Source organism: Brachyhypopomus gauderio, chromosome 18 (assembly GCF_052324685.1).
Source record: "Brachyhypopomus gauderio isolate BG-103 chromosome 18, BGAUD_0.2, whole genome shotgun sequence".
NCBI classification, from domain to species: Eukaryota; Metazoa; Chordata; class Actinopteri; order Gymnotiformes; family Hypopomidae; genus Brachyhypopomus; species Brachyhypopomus gauderio.
In genome coordinates this window covers 12316154-12340141 of record NC_135228.1, presented here as the reverse complement: position 1 = coordinate 12340141, position 23988 = coordinate 12316154, and the positions used below count along the sequence as shown (strand labels likewise).

The 23988-nt window shown below is 42.4% G+C and overlaps 1 protein-coding gene across 1 annotated transcript; it reads right to left on the bottom strand.

Moving 5' to 3' along the window:
• Window positions 1-15005: 15005 nt before the first annotated feature.
• fam53c (family with sequence similarity 53 member C) lies at window positions 15006-23724 on the bottom strand. The gene is given in 6 exon segments (XM_076979575.1): window positions 15006-16128; window positions 16670-16720; window positions 16722-17515; window positions 21237-21297; window positions 21648-21849; window positions 23062-23724. Coding segments are annotated over 4 exon segments (1125 nt in total). The 5' UTR covers window positions 21244-21297; window positions 21648-21849; window positions 23062-23724; the 3' UTR covers window positions 15006-15855.
• Window positions 23725-23988: the final 264 nt, after the last annotated feature.

Below are 23988 nucleotides of genomic sequence, written 5' to 3'. Positions count from 1 at the left end.
ACGTGTCGGTGGTGGACCATCCCAAGACTTTTTTTTTGGGGGGGCTGGGGGCCTGTGCAGGTCCTCACGTCTCCTCTGTCTGACCCCATGGGCAATGAGGGGAGGACGAGGGGACTGAGGGGTGGCGCAGGGGCAATCCTGTCTCCTCCACACCCGCAGCCAGCGGCCACGGCGCCTCCAGAACCGCAGCCGGAGGGCAAGGAGAGGCCTGCACCCGTGCCGGAGGCTCAGGAGATGCCTGCACCCGCGCCTCCGGCCCGGGAGAGGCCTGCACCCGCGCCTCCGGCCCGGGAGAGGCCTACACCCGCGCCGGAGGCCCGGGAGAGGCCTGTACCCGTGCCGGAGGCCCAGGAGAGGCTTGCACCCGTGCCGCCTGTTCCCGCGACCCGGAAGGGGTCACCGCCGCCTGTTCCCGCGACCCGGAAGGGGTCACCGCCGCCTGTCGTTCCTGGGGCCTGCCTGGGGCCTGCCGACGTTCCTGGGGCCTGCCTGGGGCCCACTTCTGTTTCTTGTGCCCTCTCAGGGCCCACAGTGACTGTTCCGCCCGCCGGTGGGCCCGATGTGGACGTTGTTTTTGCTCCCCCTAGTGTTGGTTCCCCGTCTGTGCCTGTGTCCCCGTTTTTGCCCTGTTCTGTGCCTGGTTTTGTTTTGTTCCCTGTCTCTGTGCATGATGCTGTCGTTGTTCGAGTGCCCGTGCCCGTTTCTGTCTCCGGTGTTGTTGTTTCCATCCCTGTGCCCGTGTCTGTTCCTCGAGTTGTCACCCATTCCTGTCCATGTGTCTGTGTTCCAGAGTATTTTTGCCTCTGTCTCTGCCTCGTTCCCTGTTCCCCGTTCCGATCCTGTTTCTGTTGCTCGCCCTAGCCCTGTCGTGTCTCCCGAGGTCCCGTTTGCCTGTCCCCCTCAGCCTTCCGCTCCTGTGTTTGTGTCCCCTGGCCCTTTGTCCTCTGTGCCTTCTTTTGCCCCTAGGTCCTCTGTTCCTGGTGTGTTCTCCTCAGTGCCTTTGCCCCGGTTCCCTGCGTGTCTTTCATCTCCTGTTCTTGGTGTGGTTACGCCTGTCTGTGTTTGATGTTGGGTTTTTTTGTTTGGTTTCCGTTGCACGCCTCGGTGCGGCGCGCCTTGGAGGGGGGTTCTGTCATGTGGTCCTGCCTCCCCCCTGTCAGTCTTGTCTTTTGTTTTATTCTCTGTGTGTTTGAGTGTCTTTTATTTTGACATTTCCTAGTTGTCTCTGTTTTCACACCCCTGCCGTGTTCTCTGCCCCTTGTTATCACTTTCAGGTGTGTCTTGTTGTGTCCCTTGTTTAGTTGATGTATTTAAGTCCTGTGTTTGGTCTCTGTGGTTGTGGGTTATTGAACGTTGTTAGCTGTACAGTGTAAGTCATGAGTATTGGTTTGTGTCTATGACTTGTGAGTCTTGCTTCTTTTGTGTTAGTTCTTGTTATCTTTGGTCTTTGTATGACTTGTGCTGTTTTTGTGTCAGTTGTTTATATTAAACCTCTTGAAAGCTGCATATGCGTCCCACCTGCTCAGCCAGGTTTGTTACAGTTAACACACGCCCCAAAGGAAGGGTTCGGGGACCGTAACGTGACAACAAGCTGTTATAAAATATTTTATTCATTACCTCAACCATTTGGAGGTACTCAATAATCATGGTAAGTAAAAATATGTCTCTGTCCACATCAAAAACAGATGGCTATAATAAACAAGAATATTGTAAATTGCAAGGTGTAATTGCAGTTGTATTGAATTAATTAATTTTTACTACATTATAAAAATGTTACTACATTATAAAAAATAGAACAGTCGGAAAGATATATTTTCTTAATTTAGGAAACACCAAATCTACACCAGTGGTGTTTTTGAAGAAGACACCACTAAATGACAAGGGTAAACTGAAGCACCTAAAGTTTTCCATATATAAATACACTATATTGCCAAATATTTGCTCACCCATCCAAATCATTGGAATCAGGTGTTCCAATCACTTCTATGTCCACAGGTGTATAAAATTAAACAGCTAGGCATGCTGACTGTTTTTACAAACATAGGTGAAAGAATATGTCGCTTTCAGGAGCTCAGTGAATTCCAGCGTCAAGCTGTGATAGGATGCACCTGTGCAACAAATCCAGTCGTGAAATTTCCTCGTTCCTAAATATTCCACAGAGAACTATCAGCTGTATTATAAAAAAAGGGAAGTGTTTGGGAAGGACAGCAACTCAGCCACGAAGCGGTAGGCCGTGTAAACTGATGGAGCAGGGTCAGCAGATGCTGATGCACATAGTGCAAAGAGGTCACCAACTTTCTGCAGAGTCAATCACTACAGATATCCAAAGTTCATGTGGCTTTCAGATTAGCTCAAGAACAGTGCGCAGAGAGCTTCATGGAAAAGGTTTCCATGGTCGAACAGCTGCATCCAAGCCATACATCACCAAATGCAATGCAAAGCATCAGATGCAGTGGTGTAAAGCACTCTGCCACTGGACTCTAGAGCAGTAGAGATGCGTTCTCTGGAGTTACGAATCGCGCTTCTCCATCTGGCAATCGGATGGCTGAGTCTGGGTTTGGCGGTTGCCAGGAGAACAGTACTTCTCTGACTGCATTGTGCCAAGTGTAAAGTTTGGTGGAGGGGGGATTATTGTGTGGGGTTGTTTTTCTGGAGCTGGGCTTGGCCTCTTTGAGTGAAAAAAACTCAGAATGCTTCAGCATACGAAGACACTTTGGACAATTCCATGCTAACTTTGTGGGAACAGTTTGGAGCTGGTCCCTTCCTCTTCCAACATGACTGTGCACCAGTGCACAAAGCAAGGTCCATAAAGACCATAATGAACTTGACTGGGCTGCACAGAGTCCTGACCTCAACCCGATAGAACACCTTTGGGATGAAATAGAGCAGAGACGGAGAGCCAGGCCTTCTCGTCTAACATCCCTATAAATACACTCCTAAACCTTGTGGACAGCCTTCCCAGAAGAATTGAAGCTAGCTGAAAAGGGTGGACCAACATCATATTGAATTCTATGAATTAGGAATGGGATATCACTTAAGCTCCTATGAGTCAAGGAAAATGAGAGAATACTTTGGCAATATAAAAAAGCAGATTAGGTATGTTTTCCCCCCATATTTATCAAGGAGTGTCAATAATTCTGAATCTACAGTAATGTTTTTCAATTAAATCAAACACAGATGGGGCTTTGCAAACCAACAGGGGGCAGTCATGGCCTGGTGGTAGGGAACTGGTCTTGTGACCGGAGGGTCGTGGGTTCGATTGCCAGACCTGAGGCCATGACTGAGGTGCCCTTAAGCAAGGCACCTAAGCCCAACTGCTCCCCGGGCGCCGGGGTAGGGCTGCCCACCACTCTGGGCACATGTGATCCACAGTAGGGCTGAACGATTTTGGAAAATAGTCTAATTGCAATTTTTTATCTATAAATTGCGATTGCGATTTAAAATCGCGATTTTTTCCCCATTGTTCCACTTCAGGAAACTCTGTTTCGGGGGGGGGGGGGGGGGGGGGGGTGGGTGTAAACAGAGGCGGTCTTTGCATAGAGGCGTTGCTAGGCAATTGCCTTGGGCCCCTCCCACTGTAGGGCCCCCTTGTCTAGCTAAAGCCAGGTTCACGCTACACGACTTTTCAGTCGTCAGGTTTTTGTGCCGTTCGCACTACACGACTGGTTGTGCTGTAATCGCAAGTCTTTCAGTTGTGGCTTTCACACTACATGATTGATCGGTGACGTGGGCTCACGAATTAAACGACTGGGGAATCGCCGACTCATCTGGCTGCCGTCCAAAAACACGAGAACACGAAAATGAAACACTCGCGAGAACCAGCAACACCACGAAGAAAATAAAAACAACATACATGTACTCCACATTTTCGTTATTATTATTTTTTTTACCGTTTAACCACTCCATAGTCCCAACATAGATATAGTCAATCGCACTATTTCTCCAGTGCTGTCACAATAACTTAAACACAGTCTTGTAGTAAAGTTGTATGAAGCTAGACGCTGCTGTTGACTCACAGTCGCCGACTGGGCTAGATATGAAACATGCTAGATATTAAACATGCTAGATATCTGCCGGTCGTCTGCGATGAGTTGGCGACCACTCGGCGACGGCTCGGCGAGCGTCTATCAGCAGTTCACACTACACGACTGAGCGAGCGCCGAATGATCCCCGATTTGCGTCCGACCACAGTTTCTGTCGGCGATCTACAAAAACAGTCGGCGACTGAAAAACCAGCCTAAAATCTTGTAGTGTGAACCTGAACTTATTTCTCGCATATTAATGTTGATGGGCCCCCTAGCTAAATTCGCCTTGAGCCTCCAAATTGCTAAGTCCGCCACTGGGTGTAAAATGGACTAAATTTAAGTATTATTATTATATCGTGATCGATCGATCGCCTGTGGTTGGCGCCAGAGCGAACTACTAATTTTTTAGTCTAAGATGCTCAATGCGTGAGAGTTGGCAGCCCTGCAGGTATAGCAACTTGGCTAAAATATGTGCGTGAGGGCATTTGGTAGCGCATATCCAGTGTGTTTAACAAAGCCATGAAGCCGGGCTTGTTCACTATATTAACGGGCATCATGTCTTTCACTATGAACTTCGTTACAGCCCGAGTTATTTCAGCGTGCCGCTTCTAATTACATCCATAAGGAGTTACACTTTCAAACGGTTCGGTCAGTGAACCCTGTCTGCTGGACCGGTCAAGCTATCTGCGCTTTCGCGATTCATCCGCGCCTTAAATCTTATTGCGCTTATATGCGTGATTTTACGGTATTTCGCTGCTCACCGCATACTAAAGCTGTATAAGCGCAGAGAAACACTTTGGCGTATTTGAAGATGCAGCACTGGTCGTTGGCATTTTAGCCTTACAAATATCATACGAGGCTTTGTGGTGTTTTTTTAATGCTGAAGGTTTGTAGTGTTACCTCGCGTCGTAGCAACAGTAGCAAGGCATGTTTTGCAGGGTACCTGACGTTGAGCAGCATCTTTTTAAAAGCCAAAGTAATTTCACACAACTTATGTGCTGCCCCTCTTTGGTATTAGACTTTCAGTTGTGTCAGCTTCTGTCGAGCCTGAAGCCATTGTGCAACAAGTTAAAGTGCGCTGTGTTAACTTCACTTCTCCACCTCCCTGCCTCCTGCTCGGGTTTGCTCCGTTCGTCCTCGGCTCGCTCCCAAGTCACGTGACCAGTTTAAATCGCAGCCTGTGCGATTAGACAATCGCGTTTTAAAAAATCGCGAAATTATCGCAAATGCAATTAATCGTTCAGCCCTAATCCACAGCCCCCTAGTAATCACTAGTGTGTGTTTGTGTGTTCTGACTGCACAGATGGGTTAAGCTCACTTACATAGACTGCCTATGTGAATAGTTCATTTATGGTCTAAAAACAATCACTGTCAGTTTTCTGTATAAATTATGGTAAAATAATTAGCATTATCTTATTTTTTACAGAGTTAAGATGACAAAACCAAGACAAAACTAAGTTTTTGTGTGTTGGCTTATATCTTTTAGGGCATCTGGTTATGGTTACATGAATTTTAATAAAAAATATTTCATTCACTATCACTTTCCTCTCATATTATTATTTTTGTGGTTTTCCAGAACATAATCATGTCACTTTTGCATATGTTTTCAGCAGTGGGGAACCGTCAGGGCCCTCTACGCCCTCTCATAGGGCCTAAAATATTCTTAAAACATAAATATATATAACATAATTTATCCAATTTTATTTTATCTACTTACAGTTTGACAATCGACATTTACAAACAATTACAGAAATATAAGCAAATAAATTATTCACCCGTGTCTATTCAATCGGTGTTGGAAGGTGAGGGGTCTTCCCCGTTTAGTGGGCGGGCTTAACTATGATAATTTCCGCCCGCTGTGGCGACGCTAGCTGTCGTTAGCGTACCACCGCTAGCTAGTTTCGATTCAGTCCTTTGATGCCCTCGTGCGCGTTGTTTACATATTCCGCTTCCGAGGAACACGGAGCTGTGAACCTTATTTTGTTGGATCCTTATTTTGCTTAAGAAGTTATCTAGTACATATGTTTATTGCGTTTCTAAATCTGTACTGTCGTCTCAGTTTTTTATTATTTTTTTTATTGCAGTTAATTAGGAAAGGAAACAATTTTTTTTCGGGGGATGGGAGCGGGCCCAGGTTTAATGGTCACGGTTTGCTACTGGTTTTCAGTGAGATCAAACAACTTTCCATGTCTAAATAAAATTTTAAATAAAAAATAATTGAAATTATTTACATTAACAATAATTTTAAATGTAAAATATTCTTGTGAGCTTAATTGGAACAGGGGTGTGCTTAAAGGGTACAGAATGTACCCATTAAGCATACCTCAGACTTTTGACTTTTAAACTTTAATAACTTTATTATAAATTGTAAAACTACTAACATTAAAATTAACATTGTTACATGAGAGATTAATCTTTCATTTTAACTTAACATCTGCTAAACAGAATGGCTTTGCTTTAAATATGTCAAATTTTAGATTTGGGTGAGCTTAACGAGGGCGTTTACCCTACATATTATGTTGAACAAACCCTGAGACCTCTATTTGCGTGTGTGAAACCCATAACTGGGAACACGTGTCTTAATGTTTCCAGGGGGAGAACAGACAGCATTTAACTTGTTTGGAGTCTGTTATAACTACTCCATGGCTCTCGTATCCGATGTAAAAGCGTGAGATGATGTTCAGCAGGGTTGCCAACTTTTCAAGATCGCTTGGAGTGAGATTTTAACCTGGGGGAGTTGGCGAGTGTAAATTATTGACGGGGGGCACAAGTTGTTACCCAGGCGGGGTGTAAAATGGACACAAATTAAGTATTATATCGCGATCGATCGATCGCCAGAGGTTGGCGCCAGAGCGAACTAGTAACTCATTGAATCATATATGTGGATCAGAGGTAAATAAACTAGATTTTTTTTTTGGCAAACACTCATCTTTATGCTCTCAGGTGAACTGGTGAAAAAGGTATGTTAAATGTTTCAAATTAAAAATGGAAATCTAGTGGCTGCATCCAGTGCTTACAGAGAAATGAAAAACATGTCAGATGCTGTTTTAGATCTTATACCAACTTCTGTGGAGATCCCACCAGATGTGGTTAATGTAGCATAGGAGCAACCAAAAAAATGCAGGTCAAGTTTTGGTAGACCCCATACAGGGTCTTCCAAGAGGTATACTTGTTAACAGTGGCATGCACACATAGACACCAGGTGGTGCTAAAGCACCACCAACTCTGCCCTTTATCAACGAAAGTGCCCTTTTGAAACTTCGTCTTTTTTTAACTATTATTATTATCATTTTACTGAGGTCGGTTTGAAATGATCTTTTGGAAACCTGAGCGATTAAAAACAATGCCCTGAAATGCGCCACCACCTCGCACACACCCGACCTCTCTCTTCCTTTAACACCAGATGCGCTGCAGCAGCAGTTCAGTTCAGCGAGTGGAAGGAAGCGTCTTCAGCACAGCACGCACGGTCACAGATAGACTTCTTCTCCCGTGCCCCACCAGCCAGGTCACATACACATCAAGTCAAATCGTACCGTTTGCCCTCTAAGCCCAACGTGAAATCATTTTGTTGTGCAGTAAAATGTCTCATACAGCACCAAACTACTAAGTATTTTAGCCGACTGGTCATCTCATAAACTAGTCGCTCTAGCCCAAATCAATGATAGATAACCTGAAGACGTCCACATACAAATAATTAAGGTAGAGTTTGCAAATCTATTAAGCTGAACGTCTTCTGTTGTATAGGTTTTGGTAGGCAACATAAATTAACACATTCATTTGTGAAAGAAGAAATGGGAAGTTCCCCATTACCTGTGAAAAATGCCCATCTGCATTCATGTAATGACAACACTCAGTAGCCTATAACTCCTTCTCCTACTTTACAGGCGTCGCCCCCTCAGTCGAGGTGTCCCGCCCCCTCAATGTAAAAAATAAGACCCAATTATTTTACAATAATCGCTTCATGGTTTGCCCCCCCCCCGAAATTTTCTGACGCCCCCTCACTGTATATGTTCTGGCGCCGGCCCTGAGTGGAGGGTAAACAGAAGTTAACTGAAGGACTTGACTGTATATAGTTAATACTGAATATGAATTTTATCAGTCGGCTGCGTGACTTTTTTCCATTGAAAACTCACGTTTAGAGAATGTTACAAATAAAAGTCAAATTTCATTCAACATGTGCTTGTAATTTTTTTTTATAATGAAGTGTTCCACGTGCGCTAAAAAGTGCCCTTCACCCCCCCCCCCCCCCCCCCCCCCAGCACTTGCCCCCCAAAATGTCTGTGCACGCCACTGCTTGTTAATCAATTTGTTGATCGTTTTCCGGTAGACTGATTAGACTAATAATTATGACATTAATAAATCAATAGAATAATGGGGCAGCTTTTACCTGTAGCAAACAAGATTTATACAATTCATAATTATATTTTCACCCCGACCATCTCACCACCACTAACTACAACCAAACCCACAACCTCATCCTTTTTTATTATTACTGCAACTGACGATGTAATACTACACAACACGCAAATATGTGCCCATCGTTAGTGCGCAGGTCAACAGTTACTATACAAGAACAATACAATACTGACTATACAAGAACACAAAACGGAACAAAGAGGAAAATGTGCCTTACCTCAAACAGAGTCACAGATACGGATCCCAGCGATGACAAGGCAATGATCACATTCCACACTCTTAAGATGTTTTCTTTTGGGGAACGAACGGACATGTACGGAGCCCGGGAGGGGACATGGGTAAAAAATAAAAATTAAACGAAGCAACGTTTTATCATTCGAGCGCACGTTTTCTGTAATTCATGCTTACGATTTATTAATTCGTGCGCATGTTTTGTTTTAATCATGCGCACGTTTTAATTAAACTCGTGCTCGCGATTTAGTAATTCGTTCACACGATTAACAATTCGTGCGCACGTTTTGTTTTAATAGTGCGCACGTTTTCATTCATTCATTTGCAAACCCTACTGACCTAAGCACATACATTGCAGATACAAGGAGAGAGGCAGTAACAGTTCCCTGAAACTGTATATACTTTGATTGTTTAGATTTATGCCACAATGAACAGAGATACGTTTATTAGATCTTATTTGCTTGTGCGTCATGAGGACGTTGTAGCTTCCCTTGCACAGTGGGGAATCACAATCAGTAAATGGCACCTGAAGCGAATTATAAGCCTTTTAAAGTACTTTTCAAACCTGAAACACAAAGCAACTGTAACGCTGGGTGCAGCACGAAGGATGACACGGATCCTTAGCTTTGGCGACCAACGTCACTGTTTATTTACAATTATTGCACAAGACAGCGCACGAGGAACAAGAAACACAGACACGTAACGTGTAAACTCAAACAACGACAAACACAAGACACTGTGCGAGCGCACATTAAATAGACAGACCACATAAACCCCACGTGATTACGAGACGAGCCACAGGTGAGACGGATAATCGCAAGACACACCCGCACCCACGGAGATACACCGACGCAGACGAGTAGACGCAGACGACGTTAACACACGCCCCAAAGGGAGGGGTTCGGGGACCGTAACGTGACAGAAACATTAAAATTCATCATAAATGTTCATTAACCCTTGTGTTGTCTTGCGGGTCTAAAGTGACCCACTACCATGTTTAGCTGTAGAAAAAATACCCTAAACTATCTTTTTCCAACTTGAAATTTTATGACTTTTCCTAAAGGGACCCCATCATTAGAAAAATTTATCATTTGTTTTTGTTTATGTTTTCAAGTGAGCTGTACACCACTAGTATCCTAACATTGTCTTATGGGTAAATTTGGATCCGTGAATTATAAAAGCATTTAAATACCAGAAAAAAAGTTCAAAGGCTATACACAAACACTCTCTCACACACAAACACTCTCTTTCTCACACACACACAAACACTCTCTCTCACTCTCTCTCTCTCTCTCTCTCACACACACACACACACAAACACACTCTCACACAAACGCACTCTCTCTCAAACACACTCTCCCTCACACACACACAATCACACACACACAATCGCACACACACAATCGCAATCACAATCACACATAGAATCACAATTACACACACATACAATCACACACAATCCCACACACAATCACAATCACACACTCACACACACAATCATAATCACACACACAATCACACACACACTCGCACACACAATCATAATCACACAATCACACACACAAAATCTCACACACACAATCACACACAAACACAATCACGCACACACACAATCACACACACAGTCGCACACACACAATCGTAATCACAATCACACATAGAATCACACAGAATCACAATCACACATAGAATCACAATTACACACACATACAATCACAATCGCACACACAATCGCACACACACACACACAATCATAATCACACACACACCACACAATCACACACAATGGCACATACAATCACACACACACACACACACACACACACACACACACAAATCAAAGAAACTGGATTGATGTATGAATTGACCTGCATTTGACCTGCATCTGCCACATTACGTTAACAAATACGAGCCTCTTGTAATTCCAGGAGACATGAGAACGTGAAGACGTTCAGATTGGGCGTTTTGAAAATAAACAACCATTAAATAATGTGATAAAAGCAAATTATTTTGAATCATTTCGAGTATATGTATAAATGTTTAACTTATTTAAGTTTATCGTGCTGGGAAATATTGAACTGGACCTTGAAAGTGACGTACAAGTGCTTGAATTCCACCTTATAAAGGTGTATGAACCCTGCAAACATGACTTTGTTACATTGCGCTGAGGCGCGGCGCGCGCGAAGTTACAAAATTCGAGAGGTGCACGACCTCGCTAATCGACAGCGCGCAAGACCCTCGCGCACGGGCAGAGCCACAGCGCGCGGACCCTCGCAACGCGTCAAGTATAAACCAGGCTTAAGAGTCAGTGATCTCTACAATACCAGTCTTAAGAGTCAGTGATCTCTACAATATGCCATTAAGTCTTCCAGAACCTTGAAGCTGGTCAACAAAGTCAATAACTTCCTCTATGTTAGCTATGTTATAAACCAGGCTTTATACTTGACGCGTCGCGAGTACTTTTCAAACCTGAAACACAAAGCAACATTAAAATTCGTCATAAATGTTCATTAAAGGCTTAGAATTCGCTTCAGATGCCGTTACTGATTGTGATTCTCCGCTGTGCAAGGGAAGCTACAATGTCCTCATGACGCATAAGCAAATAAGACCTAATAAACGTATCTCTGTTCATTGTGGTATAAATCTAAACAATCAAAGTATATACAGTTTCAGGGAACTGTTACTGCCTCTCTCCTTGTATCTGCAATGTATGCGCTTAGGCCAGTAGGGTTCATACCTGTCAAGTGTCCCGTTTTGGCCGGGACAGTCCCGTATTTTACCGCTCTGTCCCGGCGACGTCCCGTATTTTTATTTTCCCATATTTGTCCCGTATTTTCAGTTTTCAATTTTTATTTTTTTAAAGCATTCATGTGCCGCTCCAAACAGAATTCTGTCACTAGCCTCGCGAGAACTGCCACCCAGCAACTACTGCAGGTAGCAGTTCTCGCGAGGCTAGTGACAGAATTCTGTTTGGCGCGGCACATGAATGCTTTAAAAAATATATAAATTAAAACTCGCGGGTTTAGTGTCAACAGTGGGAGCAAACGTGGAACAACAAATCAGGATTTAACGAGAGAAGGCAGTCCTGCCTAAAAAGCTAAGCGTACGTGTAGCCTAAGTACCTTGATGAATGCGACAGGGAATTTATTTTCCTAAAGAGGAGCATGAAGGGGCACAGCTACTCATTCTGTAAGATATGTAGCTGTGATTTTAGTGTCTCTCATGGGGGAAGGAACGATGTCCGTCAGCACGAACAATCTGCCAAGCACAAACGCGGGCTAAAAGGCACAGAAATATGCCCAGGAGATGTCCCCATTTGTAGCTAGAAATACCACTAGAAATTTTTAATTTTTTAATTCATTTGTAGTTCAAAACATATTTGGGGTGTTTTTTCTTCACTTTTGCCACTCCAAAGATGTTTTCGTTTCTCCTACAGCCTCGATTGCGGCTATATGCAAATAACTGATTATGCAAATTAGGCGATGACGTCATATATGGGAAATGTCCCGTATTTTTTTATACAAAACTTGACAGGTATGGTAGGGTATGCAAATGAATGAATGAAAACGTGAGCACAAATTGTTAATCGTGTGAACGAATTACTAAATCGTGCGCACGATTAAAACAAAATGTGTGCACGAATTGTTAATCATGCGCACGAATTAATAAATCGTGAGCACGAATTACAGAAAACGTGCGCTCGAATGGTAAAACGTTCCCTCGGTTAATTTTTTTTTAACCCATGTCCACTCCCGGGCTCCGTAGACATGGGACTCTTCGTTGTCCGAATATCATCCATGTTTATATAATCCATGTTTAAGTGTATCTCTCTCTTCAAATGACAAAAGCGATATTAACCTTCAATTTTGCGTTGGCAACTTTAGATGACCTAGCTTCTCTACGTAATTGAAAAACACATAGCCAGTGTTAGGTTTTGAATGTTTTTCTAGTTAGTTAGACTAATTAGCTAAACTCATGGTTCGATTGCATTGCTGTTAAACTCCATCACTGAAGTAGCGAACTACCACACTACCGTTGGTATTCACACAGCTAGTTACCGCTTGGCCAGGTAAAAACCTACGTTATCCTAGCTAGGTTAGCAGACTATGTTAGCGAGCTTTTGAAGCAACATATCGAAGATATTAGCTCGCTTAGTTCACTTTCCAGATACCTGCCAGTCTTCTTTAAATCGATTTTATCGTAATGATATATGTAATAAAACGATATTCGCCACTCAATTTCGATGTGCGCCTGAACTAGTCGTACCTGGAAAAAACCGTTTTTCACAAGTGTCGGTTGAGAAGGCGCACGAGTAATTTGAATGTAAACAGGAGTCGCGTGAAACAGCTGGATTCGAAATTCAGGACTCGACACGGAGTTACATAAACACAAACATTAACTAGGGTGACCATATTTTTGTTTGGGAAAACCAGGACACTGTGTGTAAGTTGTCGAACGGGGGGGGGGGGGGCGAACGTAAGTTGTCGAGCGGGGGGGGGGGGGGGGGGGGGGGCGAACGTAAGTTGTTGGTTCTCCGGGATTTTGAGGCTCAGGGATTCCGTGTCATACAGCGCCGTGCTCCGGGTCCTAGTGCCTGTAGAATTAATGGCCCGATTAGCGTAATTTAAAAACCAGGACATTTCCAGTTTTAAAAAATACCCCGGGACGCCCGGGACAAGACGTGAAATACGGACATGTCCCGGGAAATACGGACGTGTGGTCACCCTACATTAACCACATTACTTATGAATTGCACACACAGATCGAAGCCCACTCGAGGTCGTAAAATGTATATAGGCTACTCCCTTCCGCATGACTAAAATATTGAACGCATTGTTCTGCAGATGATGCTTAATAATGTGCTTCGAGATAGAGTTCGCGCACAACGTGGTTTCACTACATTGACAGTGCATGAAATTTGCTACCATGCCTACCTTTTTTAAAGGACACACAAATGTGCTTGAAAAATGCAATTTTAATGCACTTCAAAATGTCATCAGAATATTTTTTTTCAGTTATGTCAAAATCAGACTTCACATTTATTTGTCTTATTAATTATTTATATGATTTGGACAGGAGCTTGTATTGTGGAGAGGAGCTTGAATTGTGGCGATTGTGCTTCATTATGAACAACTGGCATTCAACAGACACCTCTGCTTGCAGTGTTCTCAGGTCTCACGCATTGAGCGTGTGACACACGCATTTGACCGTCTTCACACGCCACACTTCGATTTCACACGCCGAAAAAAAAATCTAGTTACCTCTGATCCATATCTATGTCGCCCTCCACTGGCGATCGATCGCGATATACAATTTACGCCCACCCCCCCTCCGCTCAACAACTTACCCTCGCCACCGACTCCAGGTTCAAATCTTACCCTGACAAGATCACTCTGAACTGCTTGTTTATTCAACATATTTGAACTTTCCAGCAGAAGGTTTTTGGATGTTTTAAAACTGTGGATTTACTCAAATATTAAGGCCATGATAGATACTCAATGTTTGAAGCAACATGGCCCTGAAAATGAAAAGCATTCGTGTAAGAATTTCTGTATGTTTTAGGTTTCATCTGAACATTGCTGTTAATTTCTAATATTTAAAACAATCCTAAATATGAATTCTTGTGATGTTACCCTAATAATTAACCACAAGCCATGTACTGACAGGCTTTACATAGTGTAAATTAACCAGAGTATAAGTGAAGAGATAAAGCACCGGCTCTTAGAAAAGAGCCCTGCCCACATCCTCTAAACATTTTTACACAAAAATATATTCATCTCAGCTACGGCACCATGATCACGACAGGAGATGTTTAAAATAACATTTTAAAAGGCTTAACTTATAAATTCCTGCTAGAGAAGATCTTATTTTACATTACATTGGTAATTTTGTTCAAACTATAATCTGGGCTGATTAACATGAGTAAGTCATAAAATTAAGACATAAAGGAAACTTAAAAATATATATATTTAACTACCTTGGCATCAATGGTTCAGATTTAATCAGTGCGGTCAAGATATGAAATTTATGTAAATAAAATCCACTGAAATAACCTTAGAAAGATTGGTCAAATAGAAAGATTTGTCAATTAGTGCCAAATATACAGAACTGGCACACTCCCTCTCTTTCAGTTGAAACACTGACCATGAACTGATGCTTTCTTAATCTGTGGATCAAATAAACATTCTGAACAATTTGGAAAATAATTGACATTTGATGGCCTTTCTTTCTCTAAAATAATTTCAATTTAACTTTATTTATGCATAAACTGATTCTGAACCGTGAATCCTATTACACATACAACAGGAAAAAAGACAAAAAAAAACACCTTGCACCCTTCCATCTACCATCTTTATACTCAGTTTGTTTTAAACAAATACTCACTGTACAATACAATGTATTCAGTATTATAATGTGCCTTCAGAATACAGTGGTTGCATTCAGTCTGTTTCTGTCTCAAATACAGTGCATTAATCAATGTACACTCAATGTATTGTTTTAGAGGAATGCATTGTACAGGTTAAGATAAAAAAAAAGAGACAGAGGAAAAGTAACAGTAAGAAGGACAACATATACACAATTAATTTCCTTCAAGAGTCTTTCAATAAAGAAAAAAAGGCATCTTAAGGCTTATGCTGAATTAGATGGACCTTCTCAGAAATAGAAAAGCCCAAAGAGTAAATTACAGATCTCATGTTGACCTTTTTATTCAAACTGAACAAAACACTGTTATTCATAACTATCATTCACGAAAGACTATTCTCACTAATAAAACGTACTGAGAGAAAAAGACATGAAAAAGAAAGACAGCAAGAAGCCAAAAGACCAGTCCCCCCCATAAGTTCTATCTGTCAGTGATTTTTAAGAGAACATCTAACAAATCCTAGCTGGTATCACCAGCCTTCTAATATTCACATCCTTAGAGTACCTTAGTGACTGATTCTGGAATGTAATATGATACTGGGTCTTCATCCATGGCCAACTGCATTACCTGTAATAACTGATAGTAGTCAACATGTCTTCATTAATGCATCAATGAGATTAGTTTTTTTACACACCTGCGTGCCTCATGTGAGAGCAGCAGTGTTCCTGAGAGTCCTGCCAGAACCGGATGGCAGGAGGTGAACAGAAGTGTTGAATGCTGGCAATGCAGTGGAGAAAAAGAGCATCTTTTACACTATTTTTAATTCTCCTCAATGAGAGTAATGTCTAATTCAGTGCAATCCCTCTCAAAAACACTTTGCTGTCCGCCGTCACGCGCCGAGTCTGCCTCCTCCCTTTCTTCCTCCTCCTCATCACTTTCACTCAGTGGTCCAATGCTTGTCCTTCCTAAACCTTCAGCAGGTGAACATGACCCTCGGAAGTCTCCAAAAAAAGGCTCAAGGCCCATGCAGACGTCCCCTCCGCAGGCAAGTCTACCACGCTCCAAACAGCTGAGGGGATCTGTGCTTCGGGTCTGAAATATAAAAGTATTCAAAGAATGCAAAAGAAGCATTAAAGAAATTGCTATTTGTTAACAGGAACATTTAATATTCAATTTTAATATTCATGGGACTGAAATGTCATTCTGTACTTTCCATAAAAATATATAAATAGCTAGGTATAAAGACATTTTACGATTTCACCTAAAATATCCTTTCTATTGAGGCTCACCACCAGGCTTATGTTGTTCACAAAATTAATTAAATTTTATATGCAGAGGTATATGCATCTTTTTGTAAAAACCATAATTAGAATTATGGTGTAGGGGAATATTTATTTGATTATATTATGAACCAATCATGAAGTTGCATTTAAAAACAAACAAAGAAACAAACAAAAACCTGTCATTTTACCCCTGACTCAGATCAGATGCTTTTATATCTCATTTTGAATTAAGCCCAATTACTCAGGCTACTTCAAAAATATTTGAGCTAACTTTCTACTGCAGTATGGTACTGAGATAAATGGTGGTTAAAAGAGAAAAGTGCACAAAGAACACAGAACCTCAAAATTACCTGTGTCATTTTTGCAAAATCCAGCCCGGGCCGTGCACATGGTCTGTCGGGGGTCCCGGCGCCGCTTCAGACCTGGTTTGAGCAGGAGCAGGTCACAAGGCTGAGAGTGACAGCGCGGAAGTTGAGGAGGAAGAGCACGGCGCACGGAAGATGGAGTGCTGCACGCAGACGACGGTGAAGCGGGCACAGCCGGTGGGTGGGGCGTGGGCTGGAGGGGCACCTGGGGGGGTGGAAGGAAGTGTGCCGCGGCTTCACGAATGAGTACAGGAGAGAGCGAGAAGCGTCGCTGCGGGGGAGGAGGAGGGTGGAGAGGAGACGGAGAGGAAGAGCACGAGGAGGGGGAAGGGAAAAAGCAGCAACAGGCACCGCCTCCAGGAGTGTCACTCGGGTCCCACGGGAAAGTCCATGGCAGTGGGGAATCTGGAGAAAGGGCCAAGCTGAAAAAGGTGGGGCTGGAGGAAGAATGCAGAGAGGAATTCAGAGAGGAACTGGGGGCACGCAGCGGACACTGCCCCCCCGCGCCCCCTCCACTGTGGCATCGGCGGTTCACTGGTGTCCAGACCTTGGAGGCGCTCGGCCGCCAGGTATAGCGGCAGCGTGAAAGGTCCTCCGGCACAGACAGCGAACGACAGTGGCGTTTAGGGGGTGGCGGGGGGGGAGGGGGGGGCCCGGGAAAAGACAGGTCCGTCACAGAGGTACTTGGGGCAAGTGGGCGATTCAGGGTGTCCCCCTCCGGCAGGTGGGCAGCAGAAGGACCCAGAGGCACAGGGCCGGGAGGGAAGCTGGAACTCAGTACACCCTGCAGACCAGACTTTGAGGAAGGGCAGAGTTGCCAATAGCTGCTTTCTATGGAAGGATAAAAACATTTAATCAAGGAAGGCCGTGACTACTTTATAGACACTGTGCAAGAATTTCAAACCTTCCTTCTTTAGATTCAGACTTTCTTAGAGTAAAAGGTGTTATTTTTAACACATTGACACAAAAAGCAAAGTGCTTGCTATCAATCAAGAGCAGTACATTTCAGGTCCTTTATAACATCAAAAATTTTATGAAGTCTACTTTTGAAAATTGTGACAAACACTGTAGAACTTGAATCAGATCTAAAAACAAACCCTTGATTGTAAAGGGACAATTCAAGTATATTTTACACCCTGGCATGACACCAGATTCAGGGACAATTCAAGTATATTTTACACCCTGGCTTGACACCAGATTCAATCACTGGAATTAATTGCCAAGTGATTACAAAAGCCTGGACTGGATCAAGCTGTCAAACACAACTGCACGAGCAGCAGCATTAAAAGATGTGATGGCTCGCTAAACGGGTCGAACCGCAAACTTAACCCCTACTGTTGACACCAGTCATGCACTAGGAAAGACACACACAAGAAATGGGTACTGACAATGGCTGACAATTAGGAGAAAACAAGGTTAAAAAATAAATGAAATGTCAAAATATAATTTAAATATAACCAGATGATTATTTTATTTGAGCTGAAATGTATGATAAAACTAAGAGAACAGAGCTTAGCACACTTATACACATGAGTAACTCAAGCAAAATAATTATATCAATCTGATAAATTTAAAATTTGTTTCACTATTACACTATTTCATTTTCTATAAGGCAATCAGGAAAGAAATAACTGCTGTCATAACTGGAAAAGTACCAATTTACACTTTATCAATGAATTCAGGCCACTGCTTTGTTTTAGTCTGTTGTAACGAGGCCCATTTGGACACTTATGAATTGATATATCTTTTGTGAAGCATGCAATGTATTTAAAAAATTGAATTATCGTACTCTTTGTGGATTCACAGCTACTACAGGAACTATGTTTTAAGAAATGTATTTTACTGGCCAAGTCACTAGACCCTTCTGCTTGTTTATTCAACATTCAACACAATCATGGACTTTTTGCATTACAGGCCTGACAAAGCAGTTGAGTTTTAACTGTACATTATATTTCCAGTACAGTTTAACTGCATGGGAACTGCATGCAAGGCTACAGCTTAATTTGCACAGATGTAAGACTCTACATTTGTTCATGTGTTGACACAGTGGTAGCATAAAATGTCCTGCGTGATAATGAACAATTGTTTTGTTCTCCCCAGGGGGGTGTTCCAAGAAGCGGGTTTAAGCGAGAAAACCCGGGTAAGATAACTCAGAGTTCACGGAAACTCGAGGTTTTCCGTTCCAGAAACCGAGCTTAGAGAGAGAACCGGAGTCAGTTACTATAGCAACTTATGCTCTGAAACTAACCTGCTCGCTGGAAGGTTAACTTGGACCTGACCCAGAGTTACAAACACGTCATCATGACGTGTCCTTTCCTCGAAGATCATGTGGATATTGAAACTCAGTTTATTCGCCGAGTTCTTCGTCGGGAACGCCTTATAAAACCCCGAATAGACATAGGCCTACTATCATTTTCGGATTATTTTTTTAATGAACGTTATCGTTTTCAGCACAATCCATTACTTACATCAATAACTTTATTATTATAATAACATTTCAAATATTACACATCGCGGATCAGCCCTAAATTCTCTCCAGATTGTTATATATCGGTCTTCGTTTTTTGCTAGTGGAAGTTTTCTTTATAGTGTAGGAGATGCGGAATCTGTCAGCAAAGCTACTGTATGTCGGTCTGTCCGAAAACTATGTCCGGCATGAAAATGACTAGTGCCCGGTTTTGTGGTGTTTCCTGGGCTTAAGCCAGTTATGGATATCAAAGAGGAATTCCACAGCATCATTGGTTTGTCTTTAATTCACACGGACAATAAAGAAATTAAGCAAAGGACAGGCAATATATAACGAACTTCATTCCATTTACATTTTAAGGATTTCCTAGAGTGATTGGCTGTATTGATGGAACCTACATATGCTACCTATTCCAGCACCATTAGAACATGAAAATTCATCCATAGCATTAATGTACAGGTACTAACCTTTATAATCCTTAATGAATACTTATCTTTAATGGTAACAAAAATAACGTAGCTATTGTAACTGACCGTTCTTCCCATCAAGATCATATGTGATGCTTCCCACCTCGTCACAAATGTTGAAGCCAGATGGCCAGGATCCGTGTATGATTCCACACTGTACAACAAATCTGAACAGAGTAGGCCTGCGGTAGTTTTGCTAGTTGTTCACATGCAGTGTAATAGTTAAATCATTGCAAACCCTAGTGTGATTATAGGACATGACGGCCTCCTTCATGGAGACAGAGGGTATCCCTGCCTGTCCTATAGGCCTACCTTATGACTCCCTATTCAGATCCTGCACCTGGACCACAGTCCCGCTACAATCAGGCCCACAGCAAAACCAGGGCAAGAATTTAAATGACCCTAGGAATCCTCGAGGCCAGGTTCCAGTGCCTGAAGGGGCTCAAAGTAACCCCTGATAGGGCGTGCCACATAATAATGGCATATGTGGTATTACACAACATTGCAACCATCCAGGAAGAGCGACAGCCTACCATCTCTGACATGCCCACAGACGAGGAACCTTACATGCATGTGGGTGACAACAGAGATGGTGGAGTTGTCAGAGACTCCATCTGCAATCACTGCTTTCCACATTAAATCATGCACCACCACCCACCCCACCATCCACCCTGTAACCTTTTAATATACATTACAGTCAAATTCACTGTTATGTTTCATTATTTCATTTTTCCTGTAAATAAATATATTTTATAATATATTTTAAGAATAAGATATAGTTATGTACAGCCATACCACTTTGTACAATATTCTTATACTTCATTTTTATCTGATGCCATGTGTGTTTCACACCACTCAGATTAGACCTGGAATTAGTAAGTGTTCAATAAAAAAATATTTAAAAACTCAATACAGTATTATAAAGGTAGAGAAAATAATAATATAATCGCACCCTTCTGCTAAATATAAAAATATAATTTTCACTCACGCATTAACTCTGTTGGCAATTTTTTGACATGCTGACTGCCTTTCTCTAGCAGCTACCGCAGTATTACATTTACGTTTAATAATATCTAAATATTCTGCATACGCAGTCATTAATACTTCAAGCTACAGTGGTGTGAAATACGATGTTCGGCTGATTTTCGCGTTTAAGTCCATGATAAATCCTATTTATCTGCGTTCCATTAAGAATGCCTTTCATAGTTACGCGTGAACGCGCTTCTGTCTGGGTCAACCTACTCAGAGTTGAGCGACCCTGATTACTTTAACTCCGATCCGCCGTTTTGGAACCGAAAACTCTGAGTATGTCAGATCGGGGTAAGACAACTCCGAGTTCAGGGTTAAGTTTAGAGTTTGTTAAACCCGCTTCTTGGAATACCCCCCAAGAGTTGACCAAAACAGTGCAAACACTCACTTTAACAAAATGCAGCAGTAGTGAAAAATTAATTAACATTAATATTTTTAAAGACATTTGGCTTTCATGTGTGTCGAAACAGATATAATATGCAGGCCAACAAGTAGCTGTGAAGCTCCATATGCAACTGTGAAGGTTTTAAACTGTGAAAGGTTTATTTATTTATTTTTTAAAGATATTATTAGAATCCTGCATACTCACCAGGCATCAATCCATCTGTGGGCTAGCTGGATTCAGCGAGTCTGTAAAAATCATGCAGAGGCTAGAAGAGAAATATTATTGAAAAATGTAACCCAAAACATGAAAAAATACTATATTGCTACAAAGTGACTGAAAAAATTAACTAGTCATTTAAAAATTGGCCTGCATTACTTTGTCCAAAACCATTCACGTTTGTTGGGTCAATAAATTCTATGCATAATCAAAGCAACAACAGAAGACTCTGGACAGTGAACTAGTCAGAAAGCTCACAGAAAACAAGGAGGAAAAAAATCAGTTTGAGGCACATTTGCATATTTCTGTCTTGGGGGGGGGGGGGGGGGGGGGGGGGGGTAAGCAGAAATAATAATGATTGCAACATTATTCCCAAATTATATAGAATGCAAGCTTTACCAGATTGATGTCCAGTGGCTTTGGTTTATGTTAAGACTGTGGATTTGCTCAACATTAAGCATAACCATGGCTCGGCAACTGAGGTCTGAAGTGAAGCTGATGACCATCTCAGAAAATCACAGGTAGCATGGGGGCTTCCTCAGCATCCCCTCAGGAAAAACCAAAAACAAAACTGCTCCAGCTGTCATGGTGACTTCATCACCTGGGGACACATTCAAAGAACAATCACATAATTGCTCGTGCAGTTATATGAAACCCAAAGCAAAAAAACCTCCGTCGCTGTAGCTGTTGTACAACAGCTGGACAGCACAGACTTTAAACACTGTAATATTTTGCAAGACATTTAACACAGAACATACCTACGCTGCATTTTTACATAAAACAAGGTACACGAGCAGCCTGCATAACAGACACAACCTACACTGGCGGCTAATGAGACGGAAGTGACGGTGGTTTAGAGAGAACCCAGTCAAATGGCAGCCTGACATTCATCTTGGATGACATGTAGCCAACAGCAGTATCCTCAATCGCATACAACAACGTCTGTGTACATTTAAGCTTATTCGTGTTACTTACAAAACGAATAGGCTTGTAGGCCTACTGACTGATGAACTCACCGTGCATACTCGCACATCTACTCATTTATAGTCATCTGTCCAGCAACATCCGTTAATGTTGGTTTATTTCGTTAGCTAGCACTATTTGTGATGAACTCCTGTCCCGGTTTTTTGTTGGACAGCTAATATAGCCAAGTAACAATGAAACACACCCATGTTAGAACCCAAATAATTATTTAAATACGTGTCTAGTCGTCTCTGTTAATCTAGTGAAAATTACGGGGTCAATATTAGCTAACCTAGTTATGACTAACTAGCTAGCATAACACAAATATAGCCAGTGAGCTACTCCAGCTACACCAGATCGGTCTGATTTCAGGCCGATCAGTCACAGCGTTAGCTGGGTTGTAATTTTGTTGTGAGCCAGCCACGTTAGCTGCCTCCCACTTTACATTTCTCTGACCGAAATACGCCCTAATCTGATTTGAACGCAAAAGAAAAATCACAATGTGGCCATCTAGCAGCTGACACGTCCCAAAACCAAACGCTTGCAGAGGCATATTAGTTCGGCTACCGCTAGCTGCTGAAGTCGCACAGGCCCAGTCACCCGAAAGACTCGGAGCTAGCTAGCGTTAGCCGAACAGCTACCTGCCAACCGACCGCTAACCGCGTCAAATAACGCAGGGATTTACCACCACGCACACACACCTAGTGTCATTTACCAATTAAATGACTGTTCAACGAGGTCTAACTGAATGAAACAAACAAGCGTAGCATTGAGCCAGCTCTGAAACTAGCCCGACGGTAATTGATTCAGGATACACAATAACGTACGATTATCTTCTTACTGGACTTACCTCGCCAACCATCGAGACCAGTAGAGCACACGTAGCTAGCTGGCTAGCGATAGCACGTTTTTATCAGGCATACGGTGCCAGGTTGGCTAGCTAGCCAGCTAACCCAAATCTATTATTGTTTGCATGAGCTCGACTAATTCAGGCAACAGCTAGCTAGCTGATCAAAACCATAGTGTAACATAGGTTAACTATTGTGAATTTCCGTTATCTCTACCTATCTAATGTAAACACGCCGTTAAATAGCTTTCGGGGTCATATGTAGATCAATCTGAATTACGGAAGAGGGTTCTATAATGTAGAACCGTTAGTAAAATTTCAACAATTTTCGTGCCTTGCCCGTCACCTACTACGAAAATAAAGAACGCCCGTACAATTTCAGTAGCTAGCTGGTATCCATCTGCAGAGCCGCGAGTCGCCCCCCACCCCCGCTGAACAGCACTCGGAGTACCCAACAAACGCCCTCTGTTGCTGGTCATTAGATCAGCAGCACGCAAAAACCCTGCTGCCAGAAGCTCTCAATAAAAAACTGAGATTACTGAAATCTCTTTACATGGATCTTCCATACACCATGACTCGATCCGTTTTGTTCCACCGATGTAGAGTATAGCAGTATTCGACGGAACCAGTACATAGCTGGAATTCATCTAGATATCTGCATACCCCTTTCGCTAAACAAATTTAAATGGGAATAGGTGCAAATCGGACACTGAAACACGCACATTATGACCATGTGAAAGTTGAAAAACAAAATTTTGCATACAAAGCAGCAATCCATAGATCAGCCCCCCACCCCACCCATTCTAGGAAGCTTGATTTTATAGCAAGTCGTTTATAGTCTAGATTTAAACTAATAAACTAAATAGATTTAAAATAATTCTCAAATCTCACTCCCAGTTTTCGCTAATCCACAAAATGAGTTCCTTGTTC